The following is a 25,275-nucleotide window of genomic DNA, read 5'->3' on the forward strand; positions in this document are numbered from 1 at the left end:
TTCTTTACATTGGAATAAGAAAATAAGAAATCCTATCTATTCACTCTACAAATAAGAAGAAATTATTTCATAAGTAAGACAACTACCATGAACCAAGCTAGGATATTAAACCAGATATTCTTTATCTAATGTTTCTTGCAGAGGCTTTGGGCTACTGCTAGGATAATAAAGCCAAAATAAAGTAGCTTGGGTATTTTGGCAATGGTGGGAACTAAAACACAGCACCACATACACAGGGCAAACGCACTACTGCAAGTGCTCTTCAACATTACCACATCACTGGCCCCCAAATGTTTTCACCGTCATCTTGAACAATTTTTAGTAACTAAGTTAATGAGAAAATCTAAGAGACTCATACAACCTACAGAAATAATTCAGGTAATACTAACATTTTCTTAAATATTCCACTGACCTGGTAATATAAGGAACAAAATACAGAACTTACTAAATTCTCCTTTATTGGGACCAAGTACATATCAAGTAATGACAGAAAGGTGGTAATATCAGAATAAGATGTGCCAAACAGATAGCAGAGCAGTAAGCATTTGCTTTGCATGCTGCCGACCTGGTTCAGTCCCCAGCGTCCCATACAGGCCCCTGAGCACTACATGGCAGGAGTGCACAGCCAGGAGTAAACAGAAGGAGTAAACCCTAAGTATCTCCAGGTGTGGCCCCAAAACAAAAACAAATTTAAAAAAAAGAGGAAAAAAAAAGAAAAAGGTCACGATGAAGGAGGCACTTCTGTTGAAAATGAATAACTCCTGGAAGCAATAACTCCAAGTTATCTGAGAAAATATTTATTTAGGAAAAACCTGAAAAACAAGATAGTCTTCAAAATCATAACAATACGAGATGAAATAACTGATCTTGGATTTCTGTTACTTTTTGAGTTATTGTATACATCAAATCCTCATAAACAGGAAAACATTCTCTTTCTTCTTGTATTTTTTGGCCACACCTGGTGATGCTCAGTGGTAACTCCTGGCTCTCCAATCAGAGTGGTGGGTACTCAGGGAACCATACAAGATTCGGGGGATTAAACCTGGGTCAGCAGCCTACAAGGCGAGCACTGTACTATCTTTCCAGACTCCAACAGAAAAATACTCTCGGGCACTTCTAGGCCACTGCTGAGACTCTGTGAACGGTGTTGTATAGTACCTAACCTACATGGCTGTACTCAGAGGCCCTGCCACTGAAAATTTCCTCATAAAAAACAAAGCACACCTAAAGAATGAAAGACAGGCTTGAATGCATACACAAACACATACTCCACTCTGTAATCTCTGCTATAGGATATATAATGTATATGCAAGGTGTATAATTTAACTTATTATCTTTTAATCTATTAGGACATTCAGTAAAATGTGCTTAAATTAGTTAACATGTAACCGCTATCCATAATAATCCTACTTACAAAGGTATGAGAGGAATGTTGCTAGCCTTCTGAACAACATCAATTAATATTAAATTATTATGCAAGTTTAAATACTTTTTTTACAGGCAACCAGCTATAATAATGGAAACATATCAACACCAAGAAATAATAATTAAATAATAAAATAATAAACTAATAAAAATATGTGTGCTTTTTTGCAAAAGAAATAAATAATAATGATCATTCTTAATTCCCTTCTGCAGACATCTCTATCCCACTTCTTTTTATGAAAATCAGGTAGGATCAGAGATCGAAGACATGGCTTAATGGTGCTTGCCTTGCTTCATGAAGCTGACTTGATTTGAATCCTGAAATGTCCTATGATCACCAAAGTCCCTCCAGGAGTATTCCCTAAGTTTTGAGTCAGAAGTAAGCCCTGAGCACACTGTGTGTGGCCTCCAAATAAGAAAACAGGATGAGAGGTTAGAGGAAAGAACTCGATAGGGCTACAATGCACGCTCTACACACAGACGCCTGGGTCTCACCACATAGTCCCCTAGTGCTGCTGGAAGCACCCCAACCCTCCAATGAAAGCACCAAATTGGGAATAGCCCTGAAAGACTTGCAAGTGTAGCCCCAAATTTAAAAAAAATTTTTTTCTAAGGTATTTGGGGAGCGATAGCACAATGGGTAGGGCATTTGCCTTGCATGCGGCCGACCCGGGTTCGATTACTCCGTCCCTCTCACAGAGCCCAGCAAGCTTCCGAGAGTATCCCGCCCGCAAAGCAGAGCCTGGCAAGCTACCTGTGGCGTACTGGATATGCCAAAAACAGTAACAACAAGTCTCACAATGGAGATGTTACTGGTGGCCGCTCGAGCAAATCGATGAATAACGGGAGGACAGTGCTACAGTGCTACAGTTACTTGGGTGAAATGAAAATGTTCTTGCATGGAAACAGGGAAAAGACTACCTCTTCCCCAAGCAATGAGTGGTTAGTTTGTATTCTGGTAACTTTTCTGAATGAACTAAATTCGTCTTAAGAACAGAAGCATTTTCTCTGTGCAAAAGCCACCCGCTTTGCTCTTTCCCCTAGTTCACTTAGCAGGACAGTCCCGGGTACTTTACCTGTAAAGCTACTGTTCATTTCAGGAACGTCATCCTCCTCCTCATTCTCAGCGTGGACTATGCCAGCATTTTGCATATCATTGTAGGACTTGGTTCGCTTTGGGGTCGACTGCTTGGAGCCAGACTGAAGGCTGTGCAAGGCATCCGTAGTGATCACTTTCCCACTGACTGGATGGCTAGGAGGTTTGGGTGTCCCATAATAGTTTCCTAGGTGACAGAGAGACACATTTGCATGTTTTAAAAAGAATACTTTGTTTTTTCCAAGACTTCCCATCTAAATCAGTCAGCACATTTTTAAAAAAAAATTCTTTTTCTTCACTGGAAAACCGGAACCAACTGTATTTCAGTCCTGGAAAGGGTGAGAAAGGATGTGGATCCTGCCCAGGCAGACGCAGCGATTTCAGAAGCAAGAAGGCAAGCCACATTGTTTGCTGCAAAGAGCCTACTAGGGCTCGAGACAAATGGCGATGCTGAATAGCAAGACTTCATCCTCATTACATTTGAATTTCAATGGGTTACCTTTTTTATATAAGGACCAGCACAATGCGGAATCCGACTTAGAGTAAGTCTCCCAGAAAGGAACAAATTCATGACTGAATACACCCTCACAGGCCTACAAAGCTGAGGCCACCTTCCCTTAGTAAGGAGGCTCCAAGGGGGAGTAGGGGCAGGATTAAAGGAAAAGGACAGTGAACCCCACGTGGCACCTCTGTGAGCTGAATGGCAGGCCAGGCTCTCAGGTCACACGGGGCGGGAACAAACCTTTGCCAAGTTGGAACAGAAAACTGTGTCATTGGTGGCACCCCTTAGAAGTCACTCTTGCAGCAATGGGCCCTGTTCACTTGTAGCTACTTTCACCCCAAGTCTGGCTCATGCCCGACTACAGTGTGCTAAGAGCTTCTGAATGGAACATGAATAGTTATATGATTATATATATATGATTTTATATGATTATATATGGATAGTTATACATGTATATTATTAATATGAATAGTTTTGACTTATCTAACACTGACTTATTTAGATGGGAATATTTACACATATATATATTATACATAAATGATGTATTTTATATATAATATGCACATATAATATACATATATGCTATAAATATATACTATAAATTCTATACAGTATAAATATGTATTTATACATATTTATATCTGTATATGGATATCTTATATCCGTATTTAAATCATATATATTTTAATGTGTACTAGAAATATTTAGTAAAGCATGGTATAATATATCATTTATTCACATTTAGGGGTGTCCTTGGGGGATCACACCTCGTGGTATTCAAGGTGTGCTCAGCAGTGCCCCCATGCACTCTTCACGGACCACTTCTTGCACGGGGGATCAAACGAGGATGGGCCACATGCAAGGCAGGCACCTTACCTCTGTACTCTCTCTCCAGTCCCTATGCAATTTATTTTTAAAAAGTAAAGTTCTGGGGCTGGAGAGATAGTCCAATGGAAAGGGTTATTAATTTGCCTTGCATACACTGACCCAGATTCAGTCCCAGTTCTTCGTCTCTTCCTCTGAAACCCCGCCCGGAGTGATGACTGAGTGCAGAGTCAAGAGTCACTGCCCCCACCCAATTTTTTTTTAATTAAAAAAAAAAGGTTTTGAACTTAAAAGCTAAAATAAACTTAAGAAACTATAAGAAACTAACCAGTTGAATAAACAAAACATTGTAATAAACAGGGCTGGAGCGATAGCACAGCGGTTAGGCTTCCGCCTTTCACGCGGCCAACCCGTGTTCGATTCCTCCGCCCCTCTCGGAGAGCCCGGCAAGCTACCGAGAGTATGGAGCCCGCGAGGCAGAGCCTGGCAAGCTACCCGTGCATATTGGATATGTCAAAAACAGTAACAATAAGTCTCAATGAGAGACGTTACTGGTGCCTGCTCGAACAAATCGAACAAATTGTGTTCATATTTTTTTTAAAAAAATCATGAAGGTAATTCACGAATGGCCAGTTTGAAAACTACAACTCAGTCAATATATTCCTTAACTACATGATTAAAAAGTAATCAGTAGGTGCCACTTAAAACTCATCTTAATCATAGCTTCGGAGTAATCCAATAAGGATAAATCATGTTGAAAGCTTCAATAAATCCTAACCATTGTTGGCAATTCTATTTAATAAAGCAGTGAAACAGTGACACTTCTTCTCACTAAGGAGGCCATCCCAATGTCAAACATCATATAATTACACAATATATATATTTTCTTAAGCAAGCATAATAGCAAAAGGAGACAGTAATGTTGTTTTGATTAAGACACATATGTGATCGAGAACTTGCTTATAGCAATAAAAGCTTTCATTTTACCATCAAAACCTTTTAAGTAAATACCACTATTTAGTCATTCAAACTTTTAAATAAATGTCATTCATATTTTTAAGAGCACTGTAAAAGTTTGGGCCAGTAAGGAAACTTTGAACACAGGCTGTAAAAGTACAGCTGAGTAACAAATGAAACCATGTTTTAATATGAAAAATTCCAGATGAAACCCTGAGAAATGCAGCCCAATGTCTTACAGTTAAGTAATCAGTACAGATCTTTCACAGAAGGTGGCACACCGGGCTCTTCAAAATAACTTCTTCTGGACCTGGGTTGCGACGTGGGGGTGGGTTTCTCTGGCTTAGAATGCCAGCTGACAAGCTAAAAGGTCTCAAGTTCAACCCTCAGTGCCACATATACTGCACAGAATCCTGGAAGCTTGCCTACTGGCAGCCTGAGAGCCCCAGGCAGTTTCTGGCTATACTGGAGACAGGTGCGTGTGTGTGTGTGTGTGTGTGTGTGTGTGTGTGTGAGAGAGAGAGAGAGAGAGAGAGAGAGAGAGACAGAGACAGAGAGAGACAGAGAGACAGAGAGACAGAGTGCACAACTAGAGGGACGCACACAGGCCCTGACAAGCACCACACAAAAGGTGTTTAAGCACCACACTTAAAGTAGTGTGGCCCTGGGGCTGGAGCGATAACACAGCAGGGAGGACATTTACCTCACACACGTCCGACCCAGGTTCAATCCCCAGGATCCCATGATTCCCCAAGTACCACCAGCAGTAATTCCTGAGTGCAGAGCCAGGAGTAACCCCTGAGTATTGCTGGGTATGACTCCAAAAGCAAAATAAATAAATAAAATTTTAATAATAATAATAATAATAATACTAATAATAACAATACAAGTAGTGCGGCCCTAGTGAGGACTGCAGCAAGTTCTGGTGAGCAAACCAACTAAAAGGAGCACGGACCACAACCGGAGAGAGCACTACAAAGGAAGCGAAGGGGAGAAGACTTTCACTCATGTTTCTGGTGGAAAAGAACAAAGATTGAATAGAAGAAAGACGGAGTAATTAGAAGGTACCCAATGAGTTCTTAAGGGCTAATACATATCACGAAGAATTAGTGCATAAATGAACCAAGATTCAGCTTGCACTTCTCAGAAGTTATATCAAAGAATGTCCAGTGTCTTTGGTGAAGTTGAAACTAGACTACAGTGCTGTTTTTTGTGGCTTTTTCATTAACTGGGGATTATTAGTGAGGTTTATGAAAGCAAAACAGCTAAGTACTTGAAAACTAATTTTCATAAAGAATAAAGGAGAGAAAGTGCCAATAAATTTAATTCCTCCCAAACACAGTTAAACACCAAAATATCATGTACATTTTTTGAGTTAGATATAGAACTAAAGGCAAGTTGTATAAAAAAGAACCATCCTCTGAAAAATGTTTGCCTTTATTCGTAATTTTATAATTATAATTTTATCCTCATCTCACTGATGTTCAGTACCATGAAACTGAAGTAATGTTCAGAAAATTACTATCATTCAAAAATCAATTAGAAGTTAGACACATGCTGAAGTTGAAAGGTATTATGCTAAGTAAAGTAAGTCAAAAAGAGAAAGATAAATGGCCATGGTATCACTTATTATGTAGAATATATAACAACAAAGCATGAGAACAGACAAAACCAATTCAAACCAAGTCCTGGAAATTGGACCCCAGATCTGAGGAGGAAGGTTTAGCAGGCATAAATGATGGAGATCTAATTTAGTAGAGGAATTTGGGTATTTTGGTGCTAGATATGGTTAACAACTTTTAAAAAGTTGTGATAAAGAATTTCAAAAACATATATAATGATGTAAACTAAAGTTTCCTCAATTTTTAAAAAGTTAAAAAAATTGTTTTAAATTAGATATCCTGGGCCGAGAGGTAGCTTAAAGGGCCAGCCCACACCTTGCATAGGGGAGTCCAGATTCCACTCCCAGCACTGCATGCTACCCTGAGCATCCTCAGAAATGACCCTGACACAGAGTAGGGAACAGCCTCTAAGCACTATCATATATGCCTAAGGCTGCCCCCAATCCCGTCATTAGACATTTTCAGTTTATGAAAGAAACAAATGTTTGAAAAATAAATGTTCTATATAAATTTAACAAGTTTACAGAGCTTTTCCTGACAGAGATTTTTGTTATGTTTTGTTGGGCCACTCCTGGAGCCGTACTCCGGGGTCATGCAGTGCTCGGGAGCAAACCTAGAGCTCCCATCTGCAGTGCCCGCCGCACTCTGGTCCTTTGAGTCACCTCCCTGGCCCAAATCATAGAGCTCTTTAGCTTAAAAAGCAAAAAACTGACTTCTTAATGCAACTACAGATCCCCCCAAACAACAGACTTCTTCATTATTGTTTCCTGTTTCTGGAAATCAGTTTAAAATTGATTGGAGATAAATAAAGTACGTCTCATTAGGTTGATCCATATGAAATTGCCGTCCTAGATGACAAACTGTCAATTACCAACAATTTAACTTAAGTTAATCTAGTGTATAAGCATTAGCACTTGACAGCATATCCCAGTGATAAAGAAGTGAAAAGAGATAGCACAGGATTTAAATCCCAGCTTCAGCATTAACTCATGCGGCATTCTGGACAAGTCACCAGCTTTTTTTTTTTTCCTCACTTTGGATGGGAGGAAAGGATGGAGTGTGTCCTAGGCTGTACACTGAACCACTGAGTCAATCCAATGGTTCAATGTAAGAGCCCCAAAATGCATGATGCTTGGGCCCAGTCCTATTAGGTTTACCAGAGCCATGCCAGCAGTGCTACGGGTATAGGACTGCATCAGTCAATGCTCAGAGGGACTATGTGGGGCCAGGAATCAATTCAGGTGGGTGCACACTAGGAACGCACCCCGACTGTTGTACTACCTCCTGGTTTGCCTAACCATTTCTTTAATTTTTTAAATTTTAATTAAAAACACCACGATTTACGAAGTTGTTCATGATACAGTTGTTTAAGTATTTAGTGTTTCAACAACACTAGTGTGACCTTCTTTCCACTGACATCCCCAGTTTCCCTCCCAATCCTAACCTGCTCCCCAGGCACATAACAAATTTACTTTATATTGCTTATTCCAACAAGAATTTAGAAATGTCTAATAGAATGATCAGAAAATGAATCAATAAGAACCAATTTGTGATTACTATATGATTCTGATCCATGTAAATAAAAAAATCAAATCATTTAATATAATATAATTTCTGTTCTTATTTGCATATTTAAGTTTTCAATTTTGGAATCTAAAGTATTACATTAAATTTTATTTTATTCTTGGATCTCATTATGGTAGTAATCCTGACTCACCTATTATTAATAAACTTTTTAAAGCAATTCTGTGTTAATTTATTTTAGAGTTTACATGGGATAAGGAAGGCATACATAAGTAAATTTCCCCCCTACACTTTATTTAAACACTGTGGTTTACAAAGATGTTCATGATGATTTATTATAGGTATTTGATATCTAATAATTTCTTTAAATGACATTACTCTCAGAAAACTGGAGTCTAAGGGCCTGAGTGATAGCTCACCAGGCTGAGAGCACAAGCTTTGCATGCAGAAGGCCTGGGTTTGATCCTGGGCACCAAAACCAGGAACGACCCCCAGCTACCAATCCAAGAACAGCCCCTGAGCACTGCCAGGTAGAGCCCCAAATGAACAAACTAATTGGAAGTCTAAGAACGACTGCTTTCTCCACAGAGAATGTGTGATGAGAATAAATGGAGATGGGCCATTTAAAGCTGTTAGCCCAGGATAAAAAAGGCCATTAGTAAGAGATTTGGTAAGTATTAACTTTCTGTTGATAAGTGTATGATTCTAATCTCTAAAATGAAGCTCATTACACCTTCTGGGAGGATAAATGAGGTAATGGGCCATATGGTAAGTAAATGTCAATAACCAAAGAACCCGAGGCAAGGTTTTTCCCTTGGTCTAATACGCTCTCTGTGAAATGGAAATGGTAGCAGCAGCCCTGGCAATCTCACAGAATCAAATAATGCAATTTCCTTGAAGGCACTCTCTCAACGATCAGGTTATAAGTATGAAGAGTATTCTTATTCAAATCTCTCCTGCATTTATCCCTCATAAGTGCCTACAACCTTTACATAAAAGCTATCTAGTGGTTTTCTGTTTTTTCTCTCAGATACATACTATTTAGCTTTTAAAAAACGTCACTTGGCAGCCAGGGAGCCAGCACAGCTCACTGAGCTAACGCAGGGAGGCATCTGGCAGCCCTTCTCTCGCCTTTCTCCAATCCCACTGTCTTTCTTGGGATTGGCTTTCTGGGCTTGGGGGTGGACCCCCTCCACCCCCCCAAACCAGGACCTCTCATCCCACAGCTCCTCCCTTCTCCAGTCTCTACTTCCACTCTTTCCGAGGACCGGGGTCAATTCCCAGCACCGCGCGGTCCCCAGAGCACCACTGGGACAGACAACCCCCAAGCACTGAGCTGGTTGTCGTCTCTGTGCTCCACTGGCTGTGTCCCCAAAATATCAGAACAACAATGGGAAAAAATCTGAACGAGTGATGACCCTTTAAGAACAGACTGTTTCTGCTGAAAACATGCAAACAATGGCCAAGCTAAGTTTGGGTTCCTTAGATTCTATCTGCCCTAAGCCCTGGCGATAAGCCTGTCAACATGCTTATCTCACCTCAGTGAGGACTGCAGCAGAGAAGGGTTTGCTCTTCCCCTTGGCCCAGTGTAGAGACAGCCACATATGGTTGCCATGGGCAAAAGCATGGCCGTGTTGCACATGCCCACAATTAGGAAAAAACCTAAGACTTCCAATACTCTCACTATTCCCATATTGGGCTTATGTAAACCACTTTGTGCTGAGTGTTGTTGGGGCCCCTGGACTTTTGGCTGATGGATTTTGGCTCCAGTGCCAGGCTGTCTTGACTAGGAAAGAATCAGCAACTGCATACTCTCCCAGTTGCGCCCAGGACAGCAAGTTTGCTTTGCTGCCTCTACCCATCTCCCTACCTCACCGCCCCCCTGCAGCAGAGTGCAGGACACCTGCCGCTCCCAGGAAACACTCCGCCTTAACCAGCCTGGCCGCCCTGTGCCCTGACAGGACCCAATCCAGCCCTGGCCCATACACCAACCCCCCAAAGCATGAAGGTGAGCATCTGTGGGAATCCCTGTGAAGAAGAGATGGATGGATCACTTAATGGCAGTGAATGAAAGTCATTTGGAGAATTGGAAATGATTAAAAAAGTAACCTGGCTTGTCATCGCTTGGCGGGCCGCATGGTTTCTAGCGGACAGGAGCCACTGAGTCTCCGTGTTGGCCGGCACACACTTCCTGAGGTGGCGGGCTGCCCCCCAGGCAGGAGTGTGCATCTCTTCGCTGCTATTTTCAGACTGGGGGCTTGACAGCAACTCAATGGGGGTGGCGGGGAGGGCAGGGGAGACATGAGAGGAAGTCACTGTTGGTCTTAATTAAGAGGCACGGCCAATAGAAAGAAAATATTTTCTGACACACATTTAAAAATTAATGGAGACGGCAAATCAATTTTTCGAGCTTGATAAAATATTTAAGGAGAAACGTAACCCTGAATTTTAAGTCAGAATGAATCAGATCTATATGTGGCCTCTCACTTTGCACAAATTAAATATTCAATCATTTATTTCCTCAGAGGGAAGCTGTTTTTTTCCCCCCCCACTGGGCACTATGGTAGACTTTAGAAACAATATATAAAAAATGACACTAAAGCCTGATCCTTACTACCATTCTGGATTATATATATCCGCTGTCTCAAACTTCAATGGATAAACATGAGATAACAGTAAAGGCAGATTCTGATTCAGAAGGTCACTTGGGGCCTGGGATGAGCCCCTTCAGAACAAGTCCTCAGGTAAGGTTGATGCTACTGCTCTGTGGTCCACACTTTGAGTAGCAAAGGAGAGTGTGACGGTGAGAAAAGGGTAAGAAAACAGAGGCCTGGTGTGGCAGAAAAGCCTTCCCCACGGTCCCTTGGTTGACCAAGTGTTAAGAGCACTTGGGTCCTCTGTCCCACACTGTTTCTTTCATGGTTTTGTCTGGGGTGGAAGGGGATAGATTATTCATCTTCTTCCTATAGGAAAAGTTTTCTTCCTAAACAAGCAGAACAGGATGGTAGTTATCACCAATGGGTAGAAATTTGGAGCTTGCAGTTTTTTGTTTTCTTCTTGGGTCACACCTGGCAATGCACAGGGGTTACTCCTGGCTCATGCACTCAGGAATTACTCCTGGTGGTGCTCAGGGGACCATATGGGATACTGGGAATGAAACCTGGGTCAGCCGCGTACAAGGCAAACGCCCTACCCACTCTCTGTGCTAGAACTCTAGCCCCTGGAGCTTACATTTTTAATGGGACATCACCCTTCTACGGGCACACCTAGATTTCTGGGTGGTAGTGAACCGTACTCATTTCTGTGTGTGAAATACAGATATTCATGTAGCACAAAAGGATGTACACACAAGGAGGGGCTGTCTACGCACTGGCCTCAAGTTCTTGTGTGACTGACCAGGCTGGTTGCAAATGTGGTTGACAGTCACTTCCTCTCCTTTCTCTAATCCCACTGGCTTTTATGGAGCCCCACGTGCTAACCACCACCCCTGATCTCACAGTTCTTCCATGCCCCTGTCTCTACCCACACTCTTCCCTCTGCCTTCTGCTCCATCACCACACTCATCCTCAGCGACTCTGTCTGACTCCATACACTAGATCAAAACTACCCTCAGAGGGGTTCCAAGGTCCCAAGGAACCATGTTCCTCTCCTTCCCAATTCCCTTTTCTGCATTGAACAGGGTTACCTCATCAATATCCATCTTTGCTTCTAGACTCTGTGAGAACCATCTTTATTTTTATGCATCGCCCAGTTTAACAAAGTGAGAGGGAACCATCTTTATTTTTATGCATCGCCCAGTTTAACAAAGTGAGAGGCACACAATCATCATCCTGTAATTCTTGACAGAATGAGTAAGCAAATAGTAGAGTGAGTAAATGTGAATTCCAGCCTAGGCCCCTCCTCAATACCTATAATGTGGAGCTGGTTTTTAATGGAATGACTCATGGCGGTTTCTTTTCAGTCTGTCAGTTACCTTAATTACCTCAGCTCCACATCATTGCACTTTCCCACGTGTCTGTTCAACGTGTGATGGCATCATTCAAAATCGACCCATCACTTTCCTTTACTCTTCTTTTTCATACCCTCCCCGCCCTGCCCTGCCACACTATGGATTGCAAGTAGAGGCAGAGTACAGCCAATGTCCTGTAATTAGACATATATCCTTGCCAGTGCCATTTGGCCATGGAGCCCAAAGACGGCAACAACAACAAAAACAGTTTTGTGACCCTGAATAAAGTAAGGGATTTCTCCAGCCTCAGTTCCCATGATATAAAGATAAAAACAGTATCCACATTTACTCAAGGTTTTGTGAAGATTAGATAGGATAACATATATATGACATAGTCAGCTTTGTACTTGGCCCAATGTCAGCACATAGTAAACCTCAGCAATCTTGAATCATATTATCTATTTTGAATTTTGGGCCACACCCAAAATGGTGCTCAGGGCATACTCTTGGTTCTGTACTCATGGATTACTTCGAGTGTGGCTCAGGGGACTATATGGGGTGCCAAGGATGAAATCCAGGTTTTCTGTATGCAGGGCAAGTGCCCTACCAGTTGTGCTATCTCTCCAGTCCTTTTAAATCATATTTTTAAGTTGTAGGCAAATAAAAGCTCCAGAATATAGAAGAGGATATTGCTATCAAAATTAAATTTCTATAAGATTATCAGCAAACATTTATTTGTTTATCCATATATTCAATTAATCTAATCTTTATTAATAATCAGGTAAAATAGGCATTAACAGCCCCACTGTCATACAGAGGAGCTGAGATGTACATAGTTTTTTAAGGTGATGACTGGCTTTGAAATACAGATTTGGCTATTTCCAACATCTTTGCTTTCAATCCCAGGAATCCCTGAGGATCACCCAGCAAAGAACCAGGCAAAATTCCCTATTTCCTGGCTTTAGAGATTTTGTCTTGAGAAACTGAGCTTACATGGGGAAGGAGGGGGGCTGGGAGAGACTTTTGCGGCACTGGTGGAGGGAAGCAGGCAGGCTGGTGATGGATGTGGCACTGGAATGCTATATGCATGAAAAGTATAACCAACTGCATTGTAAATCCCACTACCTTACTAAAATGGTTAATTTCTGACAAAATTTGGGGAGGGGGCTGGTGAGATAATACAATATATAAGGTGCCTGCCTTGGATGCTGATGACCTGGGTTAGACTGCTGGCACTCCTGAGCACTTACAGGAGTGATTTCTGAGTGCAGAGCCAGAAATAATCCCTGAACACTGCTGGGTGTGGCCCCCAAACAAACAGAAATTTCCCTGACCCCAGCCTTCTCATCTTCATATGCAGAGGAACAACAAATTGAAGGGAAGATTCTTTCTGGCTACTTTCATTATCAAAACAGAACATTCCATGGTTAAGTTTGTCAGCACAGCTTATCACAGCAGAAGGCTCCCAAGGCCTGCCAAGGAACAAGACTCCAGACAGTCTCTTTTTCCTCAATGACAAACAAGCACTCTCTTCACCCCTGCTTTAACTGAGTCTCTAAAAAGTATACCCTTGGCAGCTGTATTTTGTGCAGATCTTCTAGGAAGCAAAAACAATAACATTACTGAATGCTGACATTCCCCTTTCCTAATCTGCAAGTTGAAATATGCAACCGATAACTCCAATTCGAAATGTCACACTGACACCACACTTACTTTGTGCTGAGAAAAAGAATCCTTTGCAGTGCTCAGAGTGTATAATCAGCCTCTTCTGTCCAAGGCATTTGTAAAACAGGCATGTTTGGAACCAATCCCATGGACTAGTTCACCCCATGAAAAGTATCCTAGATTGTCCCCAAGGATTGGCTAAAGAAGGGAGGGAGGGAGGGAAAGGCAGAAAGGAAGGAGAAAAGAAAACAAAGGGAAAAAAGCAAGGCAAAAACTAAGATGGTTCAGCTGATTATTCCAAGTATTCTGTCAAATTATCTTAGAATCACAATTATGAAGTTGGACCAAGAAGGAAAGACATGTTTACTCTTGCCTTTGATGTCAATTCTATATACTGAACAAATGAAAAGTTGGCTCAAATTGCAATGAAGAGACTAGTTACAATCTCTAGTAACTTACACTTTGTAAGCACCAATAATATCTTTATAGGACCAGAGGGACCTGTACTTTATTGGACTATACGCTAACTCGGGCAGCAGAGCAGGCGGGGTTTGGGAAGTGTCATCATGGCGTCCCTGTTCTCCCCACTCAACCAAGCCTAGTCTTCTCCAGTGCATCATTTCTCAGCAAAAGGTATCACATCTTGTCCGGTTATGTAAGACAGAAACTAGACATCCTAGGAGGATTATTACTAGCTACGTGTTGCATTCTCTTACAAAAATCAATACATTTATTGGGGGGTGGTGGTGAAGAGGGATTTGGGTCATAAAGTGCTTAGGGACTATTCCTGGTTCTGTACTCAGAAGTCACTCCTGGTTGGAGCTAACTGGGATGTGTAGTAGGGAAATGGAATTGAGGTCAACACGCAAAGCAAGTACATTAAACCTAGTACTATATCTCCAATCCCAAAGATCAATTTATTTCCAAGTCCAAATTTATTGGTTAATTTTGGTTCGGGAGCCAGTCCCAGCGGTGTTTGGGGCTTTCTCGTAGGTCTGAGTTCAGGGATCACTCCTAGCACAGTGCTCGGGGAATGGTATGTGGTGCTGAAGATAGGCCCGGGGGTTGTCTAACAGGGCAAGAAGTTTAATGCCTCTACTAACTCTCTGGTCCCACAAGTCCTGCTTTATCATCACATAAATGACCCAAGATTCAGTGGCTCACCACTACCTATCACCACTATCACTGTATCACTGTATCACTGTCATCCTGTTGCTCATTGATTTGCTTGAGCAGGCTCCAGTAACGTGTCCATTGTGAGACTTGTTACTGTTTTTGGCATATCGAATACACCACGGGTAGCTTGCCAGGCTTTGCTGTATAAAACGTTAACTCTAGGGGATAATAAGATAGTATAGTGGGTAGGGCACTTGTCTTAACAATGCAACCAAGTCTTATTTGATCCCTGGCCACCCTATATGGTTCCCTGAGCCCCACCAAGAGTGATCCCTGAGTGTAGAGTCAGGAGTAAGGAATTAGCTTTGAGCACTATCAGGAATGTTCCCACCCCTACTCCTCTGCCCCTCCCTCCCAAAAAAGTTAACTCTGATGAGAACTTCCAAATGAAAAACAGAATTGAATGTTCTGTATCTTATTTGCTAAATCCAGCAAGCTAACTCCAGTTCACCAATCAGAGCTTGCCTTAATGACTACTTCCAACGGAGACAGTTTCCCCGGATTTCATCCACAGGGATGAAATCCCCATACCTTATGATCTCCTTTTATAGATCTGAATATGTTTAAAACTATTTATTCATTTCTGTGATCATACGAATATGAATAATGTGTCTCATGCACTGGACTATTAACGCCTGTAAAAATAGCAATTGTATCTGGTTTCATTCAACATTTCACTTGTAATGAACACACGAATCAAGGAACAAACCAGCATTAAGTCTACAAAAGTAGTGCCCATTTCCTGGCACCTGACAGAGGAAATGCTGGCATTCCCGGCCTACCTGTGACACAACAGAAGTGATGGCTTAGAGCCAGGTGTTGCCCTCAAGTTCCTTTAGTTTCTCAGATCAGGGTTTCTCAGTCAAAGGCCAAATATTCCCTTGTGGGTTCCAGATTGTTCCAAAGGGACTATAGGTAAGAACCACATTAATGGGGGGTGGAGTAGGGGTGGGGGGTTCAATGGCATGAGACTAAGAGTCACATAGTAGGGTAAGAGTGAGGGAAGCACAGGAAGAAAAAATGAGGTCAGAAGGATTCCTCAGTCACAAAAAGGTTGAGAAACAATCTAATTCAGTCTCTCTGTGGATCTGAGTTCTATTGTCTAAAGAGGTGAGCTCTATGCATTTGTAGCCCTAATATCCTACAATTCTGCAATTCTAAGCCCCCAACAAATGTTGGACTTGAAAGAATATTCTGCAGGTTGTCAGTCCTCAAGATTTTACTGGCTCACTACACTTGTCTGATATACCACATTGCACAATGTACCCACAAAGGACATCCCCACTCCTCAGACGGAATATCCCCATGGGAGGATTCAGAATTAGACTTTTTTAAAGGAGCTTAACTGCTAAGGATGTGCTTAGCTTTCAGAAGTCTGATGGGTAAAAAAGAAAGAATCCTATTAAACTGATCCTAACCCCTCCTTCAGAAGCTTTCATTTTAGAAATGCCCTGCAAAATATCATAATCAATACATTTAGTTGATTATCTGAATTTAAAGTAATTGTGTTAAACTTAAAATTCAGGTGCTTCAAAAAAATCACTTGCTCAGTGTGGATAATGGCTATCATATTAGATATTTCAGAATATTCAATTCAATTTCCTTCACTAAAGAAAGTTCTCAGGTAACCCTGGCTTTCGTTTTCTTTTTTTCTCTTTTTCCTTATTTTTTTGGTTTGTGGAGCACACCTGGCAGTGCTCAAGGTTTTCTCCTGGTTCCATGCACAGGAATTACTCCCGGAGATGCTCAGGGGCCCATATGAGGTGCTGAGGATTGAACCCAGATCAGCCACAAGCAAGTTATAGCTGCTGTACTATCTCTCTGGCCCTGGACAGCTCTGGTGTTCAAGGCAGTCGGGTGGGAGCCCTGCCCTTCTCTATGGCCAACACTCAGAATTGATGCTGACTTCCAAACTGAACTCACCTTCCACCTTCCCAGCCATTCAACTCGAACTCACAAAATCCTGTGACAAGTTTCCATTTACTTGTCATCTGTGGAGGGGGCCCCTCTGATACAAGATTAGATATAATAAATACCCTTGCCATTTCCTTGTTGCATTCTGCAGCTCTATTTTCAGAACTCATCACTTCTCTGGGCACTGATTAAATTTCCCTCCACCATGAGGAGCTATAGCGGTCCAGATCCTAGAGGTAGACAGTCAGTCTGCGTTTGAATCCTCCTCTGTCCTTACCAGTGATGTGATTTTAGAGAAGATAACTGACATCTCTGTCTCTTACACTCCTCCCCTGTGAGATGAGGCTAAACAGTACAACCTGTGAGACTGTTGGGTAATTCATCTAACCCACCATGTGGTTTCACTTCACAAGTACTGGCAAAATAAATAACTAAAAAGTATAAGCAAAGACAGAGCTGCTGTGGTTTTCCATCCCCTGCTCCCCCTCACATCATAACCCAGGCCTGGGCACAAAGTCTATAAGCATCCAATAAATAGCTGATGAAACAAACTGCATACACAGAAGAACTTAATTTTTTTTTAATCAATCAAATTATTTTTATTTTTTTGTTTTTTGGGTCACACCTGAAGATGCTCAGGGGTTACACTTGGCTCCGCACTCAGGAATCACTCCTGGCGTTGCTCAGGGGACCATATGAGATGACAGAAATCGAACCAGGGTCAGCAGCGTGCAAGGCAAACACTCTCCCCGTTGTACTATCACTCCGGCCCCAAACAACTTTCTTTAATACTGCATCACCAGATCATTACTTTATAAATATACTCAAAGCAGGCTAGTGAGCTACCTAACCTGCGGGATGTTCACTACAGTATTAATTGTGAAATATCAGAAAAAGATGGAAACATTAGGATGACGTTAAATATCCATTGCAGAGGAGTGGCCCAATCAATTATATATAATCATACACTGGTACACTGTGCAGTATTTATAAAGAATGTGATAGAATTACAGGGAATAACACAGAAAGATCTCATTTATGTTAGATGTAAGGGGCAGAAATAGAATAACACAAACAAGACTTAATATTTATGTGCTCTTTATATCTAAGTTCTCAGTCTCAGCACTAGATCCTTCAAAGTGGTTACTTACTTAGAAGTATCACAATTTGAACTTACATATTTAAAAAAATTTTTAATTATAAAATATATCCCAAGGTTCAGAGAGATAGCACAAAGAGTAAGGCATTTGCACTGAACACAGCCAAATTGGGTTTAACCCCTGACACTATATATATGGTCCCCTGGGTATCACCAGGAGTGATTCCTGTGTACAGACCCAGGAGTGACCAATGAGCACAGCCAGGTGTAGCCCTGGAACAAAAACAAAATAAAAAACAAAACAAGAAAGACAAAAGACATATATTCATTAAGGCGTTTTCCTCTGAGGAGTGTTTTGTGACATACTTTTCCTTTATGGAAACAGGACTGGCAGAGAAAAAGAACTGAGCAGGGAAAAATAAATGATGAGCACCTGGGAAGTAAATAAAGACATTTTATTGGCAAATGCACCGGCTTCCTGACTAACAGAAGGGGAGGGAACCCACTAGGGTGGCAATTTCGGACCAGCCGTTTGTGTAAATATAAGAGCAAGGCTGATTGAGAGCTTACATGTGTCAGACGCTGTGCTCAGCCCTTTCCAATTATTGTCTCATTTAATCCTACCTATGAAGAAACACTATTATTATCCTCATTTTACCGAAGAGAAAATGGAGACATGGAGCATTAAGCAACTTGCCGGAGGGCACACAGCTCACCAGCAGAGGAGCTGGGGCTGAGACTCGGGCAGGCCCACAGCCCAGCCTGCTCTCCCTTTCGTACCCAAGACACGGCAGCCGCCATCACGAGGCTATGCCGAGGAGCAGACAGAAGGAGCTCTCAGCAGATCATCCAGCCCTATTCCTGAGGCAATATCTGGCATTTAATAAAAATTCCATTTTGCTTTCAGCTTATAAAAGTCAACATAATATACTCCACTCAGTTCCCCCAAATTATGAGCTGTCTCATATGGAAGGAAAATTACACAGCTAAAAGGTCAAAGGCTGAGGAAGGTTGTACAAGTCAACTGGAATAAAAAATGGAATAGATTAATCTCGGGCATATGAAAATTTCAACACCAAAGAACTGAAGCAATTTTCCCAGAAAAAGTTTTAGATAAGATGATCCAGATGGGTTCTGAAAAAAAAGTTTCCTTGCTGCTAGACACCAAGGAGTCGTGAGGTTAACATTCAAACTTTTAATGACATTCAGACTATTCTTGTTGGGTCTCTCACAGAAATGTGGGATTAAACACTGACTGGCTTCAGCTCCTTGCTCTAACAATACAGAACCAGCTATATAAACTGAAAACATTTCTAAAAGCTACGTGACAATAGTGGGCTGCAGCGATAGCATAGCGGGTAGGGCATTAGCCTTGCACACGGCCCACCTGGGTTTGATTCCTCCGATGCTCTCGGAGAGCCCAGCAAGCTACCGAGAGTATCGCGCCCGCACGGCAGAGCCTGGCAAGCTATCCGTGGTGTATTCGATATGCCAAGAACAATAACAACAAATCTCACAATGGAGACGTTACTGGTGCCCGCTCGAGCAAATCAACGAGCAATGGGATGACAATGACAGTGACAGTGTCATGACAATAGCATCCCCAGCTGAAAACTGAGTGATAGAAGATACCTCTGCTGCAATGATAAAAAGTAAATGGGGATAGGGATGCAGCTCAGTGATATATAGCACTTACCTTGTATGTGTGGGGCACTGGTTTCAGCCCTGGTGTCAATATAATACAAGATTATTATTATTATTAAATGATAATGCTAAATTAACTGGGAAAGCAAAGTGACTCTACCTATGTATCAGTTCTGACTAAAATACTTCAGTAAAATGAGTTTATTTTCCTTCGTTTCCCCAACATAAATTATTGTCTATGTTATACACTTTTCCTTTCCAATCCAAATAACTTTGTATAATCACTTCTATGTTATCTACTCCAAAAATAATTCAAAAGATTTTTTTTCAGGGTATTCAGGCACTTAAGCTCCCCAGATGTAAATAAGGATTTCATATTAAAATTCATTTCCTACTAACCAATTCATTCTTATTATAGTCTCAGCCACTTCATTTTTGGGGGCAGTGGTGGGGTGTGGTAGGGGTTGGGGCACAGTCACATCCAGTGGTGCTCAGGGCAGACGCCTGCCTCTGAGCTCAGAGACCATTCCTGACAGTACTCAGGGGGACCATGTGGGGTACCAGGGATTAAACCCAGGTTGGCTACATGCAAAGCAAGTGCCTTACTGTATTATCTCTCCAGCCTCTCCACTTGAATTGTTTTTGTTTTCTGTTTTTGGGTAACACCTGGCTGTGTTCAGGGCTTACTCCTGGCTCTGCACTCAGGGATTACTCCTGGAGGTGCTCAGAGAACCACATGGGGTACTGGCGATCGAACCAAAATCGGCCATGCACAAATAAATGCCCGATATGCTGTACTCAGGCCCCCTCCACTTGAGTTTTTAATTAGACAGCTCTACAAGACAGCATGTTGAAGAAGCTCTTGTACAAAGCACCTCCCCCTTTCCTCACCTCATTCCGAGGCCTTAAGGAATCACTCTTACTTCAGATATTCTTAGATTGCATGCAGGCCACCATATATCTCAACAACTCAGAAAAACTACGACAGCTGATAATTAGCAGTACCCCAAAGAAATATTCTTGAGTCCAAAGCCAGGAGTTTGATTAATATCAAAACATCAGTCGGCTCCCTTTTTCAGGTTAGTGGAGTGAATGGGCGCCATCCCATCTGCGCCTGCACCTCCCCCCCCCCAGCCATCTTCTCGGACCCTGGCTCCACCCTTTCTGAGCAACGCCCATCTAGACCCTCATCACCTTCCAGCGCCGGCCCACTGCTCCGCCCCCTTTTTCAGAGTTCAAAATGCCACTGTCTAACATTCATCAATTTAAAGAAGGCCTTTGAATCCATTGAGACTGAAGCAGTTATCGAAGCCCTGGCCAAGCAGAGCATTCAAAGTCAGTACATCAAGATCCTCCACGAACTGTATTATGGATTCACCACCAGGATCTCATCATTCTACAAGGAAGTGATCATTGACGTAAAGAGAGGGGTTCGGCAGGGTGATACCATTTCACCAAAACACTTCAGTGTCACCCTCGAGAACATCATGCCACGACTGAAATGGGAAGGAATGGGAGTGAAGATAGACGGTCAGCAACTCCACCACCACTGCTTCACTGATGACATCGTTCTCATAATGCCAAACATTACCCAAGCGGCACAAATTCTGGCTGACTTCAACCTCAAGTGTGGAAAGGTTGGACTGCAGCTGAATCTCACCAAGACAATCTTCGTGAAAATGAGCTAGTCCCTGATATTCCATCTGCTGTCAATGGAATGTACATATCTGAATGCAGCAGCTGTGTGTACCTGGGCCGAGAACTCAACATGAGGAACGACTTTGCACCAGAATTGTGCAAGAGCAAGAGAGCAGTGTGGAACGCCTTCAAGATCCTCGAAGAAGTGGTTAAGAGGAAGAAGGACCTCAGATTCTGGGCACATCTTTCCGATTCCACCGTTCTTCCTGCACTAACATATGCCTCAGAGACCTGGGCCCTAAGAAAACAGGACGAGAACGCTATTTACGTATTCCAAAGAGGAATTGAAAGAGCTATGCTTGGAATATCACATTTCACTCAAGTGAGAGAAGTAATTCGGAGTTCTGATCTCTGTCAACTATCAAGAATCAGAGACGCTGTCTCGTTTGCCAAGGCATAGAAAATCAGATGTTGCCAGACACACAATGCAATTTAGAGACGACCACTGGACTAGAGCTGTTACCAACTGGATTCCATGGGGCGTCAAAAACTGTGTGGCCGCTCATGTACAAGATGGTCAGACTTCTTTGTCAAAACCCTGAACAAATAGTTTGAGGCTTTTCATGTTCCTGGAGCGAGCAGATAACCATTGGGCTACACTAGCACAAGACAGCAACAAAGAGAGACATTACTGGCGACCGCTCAAGCAAATCAAACATCAACGGGATGACAAGTGATATAAGTGATCCAAAAGCCAAACTAGACCTGTGGGCATACTTCTTTCTGTTTTATTCAAAGACATTCTTCGTCTAGACTTCCAAACTGAAAAAACATAGAAACAAACAAACAAGTCTATATGGGAAGGTGTTGAGGGGGTTGGAATGTAAGGGGCTTTGCTCATATATTATGTAAACTAATAGACATTTTTATTTTGTAAAATAAAATATCTGCTTATGAAAAAAAAAAACATCATTCAGTGCAAGTCACCAGTTGGAAATGAACAGTAGGGACAAAGATAATTCTCTTCCCCTTTCTTCTCTAAAGCACATAAACACAGAGTCAGCATACCTAAGATTCAAGATCATTAACTGATGGTTAGTCACTGCCGAGAACCAGGACTACAATCAAATTAAAGCTATAAAATCCCTTATAAAATAACACTTCACCATAAGTTAAGGCAAGGCAAGGCATTTTTTTTTTTCTTTTTGGGTCACACCTGGCAATGCACAGGGGTTACTTCTGGCTCTGCACTCAGGAATTACCCCTGGCCGTGCTCAGGGGACCATATGGGATGCTGGGATTTGAACCCGGGTCGGCCGTGTGCAAGGCAAACGCCCTACCTGCTGTGCTATCTCTCCAGCCCCAAGGCAAGGCATTTTATCTTTACACAGATAAGGTAGCAACTCACCCTTTGGATTTTATTGTAATCTTTATGATGTTTCTGTGTTGGGACTGAGTACAGCAGGTAGGGCATTTGCCTTGCATGCAGTCAACCCAGGTTCGATCCCCGTCACCTCATACGGTCCCCCAAACCCTGCCAGGAGTGGTCCCTGAGCACAGAGGTTGGAGGAAGCCCTGAGAACAGCCAAATGTGGCTCCCAAACAAAAACAATAAAATAAAATAAAATGTTCCTGCATGGGACCAAAGAGATAGGATAGGGGTTAAGGCACATTCCTTGCATGCAACAACCAAACCTTCTTCCATCTCCTGAACAGAATTGGGTCCCCTGAGCCCTGCTGAGGGAACGATCCTTCAGCATAAGCCAGGAGCAAAATATTAAGCACGACTGGGCGTATCCCAAATCCTATTCCCCCCACCCCCACCCCACTCTGCAACCCCTACCCCACTAGCCCAGCCCAAAATAAAAAAGTCCTTGTGCGAGTGGAACTGGAGACAGAGCTCATAGGTGGAGCCCACACTTTGCATGTGGGAGGCCGGGGGTGACTCTCTAGTACCGCACTCTTCCTGAGCACGCTGGAGGCGACTCCCAAGCACAGAACTGGGAGTGGCCCCAAACAAAAACAAACAAAAACCAATAAAGGCTCTATTACCAAACTTTAGAGACCTATAGACATACAAGATATACTGTTAAGTAAAAGCAACATTTTGTGCACTACCCTTTAGTGTAAAACAGAGAAGAAATGAGAATACACCCAGAATACACCTACATATCAACATGCACCTTGTATTTACATTCAGGTCATTTCAGGAGTGTATTAGCTACTTAAGAAATAGATTTAAGAAAAATTAGTGTGAGAAACAGGCTGGAGAGATTATACAGGGGTCAAGGTGCTTGCTTTCCTTGCAGGTGGTGGACCCCAGGCATCACATGTTCCCCCAAACAGAGAGCTGGGAGTAGCCCAAGCATTATTAAGTAGGACAAAAATAATTCTTTTAAGGAAAAAAAAAAAACTAAGGATAATGCCACATTTTGTATTTGACTGAGATTATGTTTCCTTTCCTTTCTAATACCATATGTGATTATATTAAAAAAGACACATTTCAACTAAGCATGTAAAGCAGAAAGCAGAACAATAGTTTTTAAAGAGCACCCCAATTCCTTATTTATAGTTTCTAACTGTTCATCAGCACATGGTGACTTGCAATCTCCTACTCCTCTTTGGATTTCAGAGGCCACACACGTCTTCCTGACAAGATGGTCCTGAGTCTGTGCAGGGCCTGGGAGAGCGGCCTCCTCACTGCAGTCACAGACACGCTCACCTTCATAGGTGCCAACTTCCAGAAGAGTCCCGCTCTGCTCGAGGTCCAAGAACTCCTTCACAGTCAGAAAGTTGTAATCCACGCCAGGCACTTCTCCTTCTCTTGGAGATCGGGTTGTGCCTGCAGCAGACGAGACAAAGGCGTAAGAAACCTCCAGTCAACTCCAACGAGAAGCGCCACATGCAGGCATAATTAAAATAACCTGTTCAGTAAGCTGGCCTGCCGAAGGTTCTGCAAGCCTAACTGCCCAGACAGGGCCCTGGGTACGGCATCTTCTCTAACCCAACAACCTCCTCACTTACCCACCTTGGAGGGCTGGGGAGTCTTCAAAAAGAAAGAGACAGGGGAACACAGCCAGTAAACCAGGAAGCTGTTTCAACATTTTTCAACTGTGCTGAAAAAGTGGATTTTACACAGACAGCATTCACAATCAGCAGCTTTTAGGGCCCCGGTAAATACTAAAAATGTATCCACCTTAAGCTTCCAGCCTAAGGGGCTTATATTTTTATCACAGGCCTGGAAATTCTTACGTTCTTTAGTACATCCGGCAAGCTCCGATGTAATAAGCCCTTTGAAGAAAATGACACCCACTGCATAAACACATCACTAGAGAAAGGCGATTGCCCAAGATCTGTGGTTAGACATCTCCCAGGGATTAAAACATTGCTGCTCTCCATGTAATTAATATGTTTGGTAAAAGGAGGCCACCCATAAATTCTAACTAGAGAGAAAGGACATTGCATTTGCTAAAAAAAAAAAAAAGTAAAGTTTCCCTTTTGAAGTAGACATTTTTGCAATAACTAATAAATATTTAAAAATCCTCTTAGAAGAGATTTTAAAGTATCCCCCGACTTATCACTTTCATCCAATTTCAACCAAAAGAAAGAAGCAATGTGAAAGGAACGTGATGTATATATTTTAAAACAAGAAACACACATGTAATTCATACCAGCTAGGCACTAGCTAAATGTTATGATAGATCAAAAAAAGCAAAGGACCTGATTTCCGCTCCTACATTCATGTTAGGGGTCTGATGGACAGTCAATTGCTCTTTTTATTGGATACAAGCATTATTGGCAGTGGGCAGCGGTCCTCCTGGACAACATGATGCCAGGGATAGATCACAGGTCTTTGCACATACTAAGCCTGAGCTCTACCACTTGAATCAAGAATGCCCAGCCGGACAGTGGGGACATTAAGTTGATATTCATTTTTTCAGCACCATTATCTATGGTGCTTTAAGGATCAGGTTTCCTTTGTAATAAGCAGTCACTCCCTCATTCCCAGGAACTTTCAAGCAATTAAGTCACCAACTAGTAGTTCTAATGACCCTGTAAGATACAGACTCTGCTTGCCTATGGGAACCATCACATATACACAACTCAGTGAAATCTACAATTCTTTTTTTTTTTCTTCCTGGAAAAGGAGGGGAAACAGTGGGGAAGGGAGGGGTGTCCTGGGGCCAGTGGCACACTCTGTAGGACTCAGGGAACCAGTACTCAGTGCCAGGGACTGAA

At 42.3% G+C, this 25,275-nt stretch overlaps 1 protein-coding gene across 14 annotated transcripts in view; it reads right to left on the bottom strand.

Annotated features, from left to right (window-relative positions):
- Nucleotides 1-25,275, bottom strand: part of MAGI1 (membrane associated guanylate kinase, WW and PDZ domain containing 1) — a 754,097-nt gene that overhangs the window by 136,286 nt on the left and 592,536 nt on the right. For all 14 annotated transcript variants that reach the window (XM_055137091.1, XM_055137098.1, XM_055137099.1 and 11 more), the window contains exons 3-4: nt 23,759-23,878; nt 2,502-2,708 (exon numbers count right to left, since the gene is read on the bottom strand). In XM_055137091.1, the coding sequence (XP_054993066.1) occupies nt 2,502-2,708; nt 23,759-23,878 (327 nt within the window). The remainder of the gene's footprint in view (nt 1-2,501; nt 2,709-23,758; nt 23,879-25,275) is intronic.

The sequence above is a fragment of the Sorex araneus genome, chromosome 4 (assembly GCF_027595985.1).
Source record: "Sorex araneus isolate mSorAra2 chromosome 4, mSorAra2.pri, whole genome shotgun sequence".
Classification (NCBI taxonomy): domain Eukaryota; kingdom Metazoa; phylum Chordata; class Mammalia; order Eulipotyphla; family Soricidae; genus Sorex; species Sorex araneus.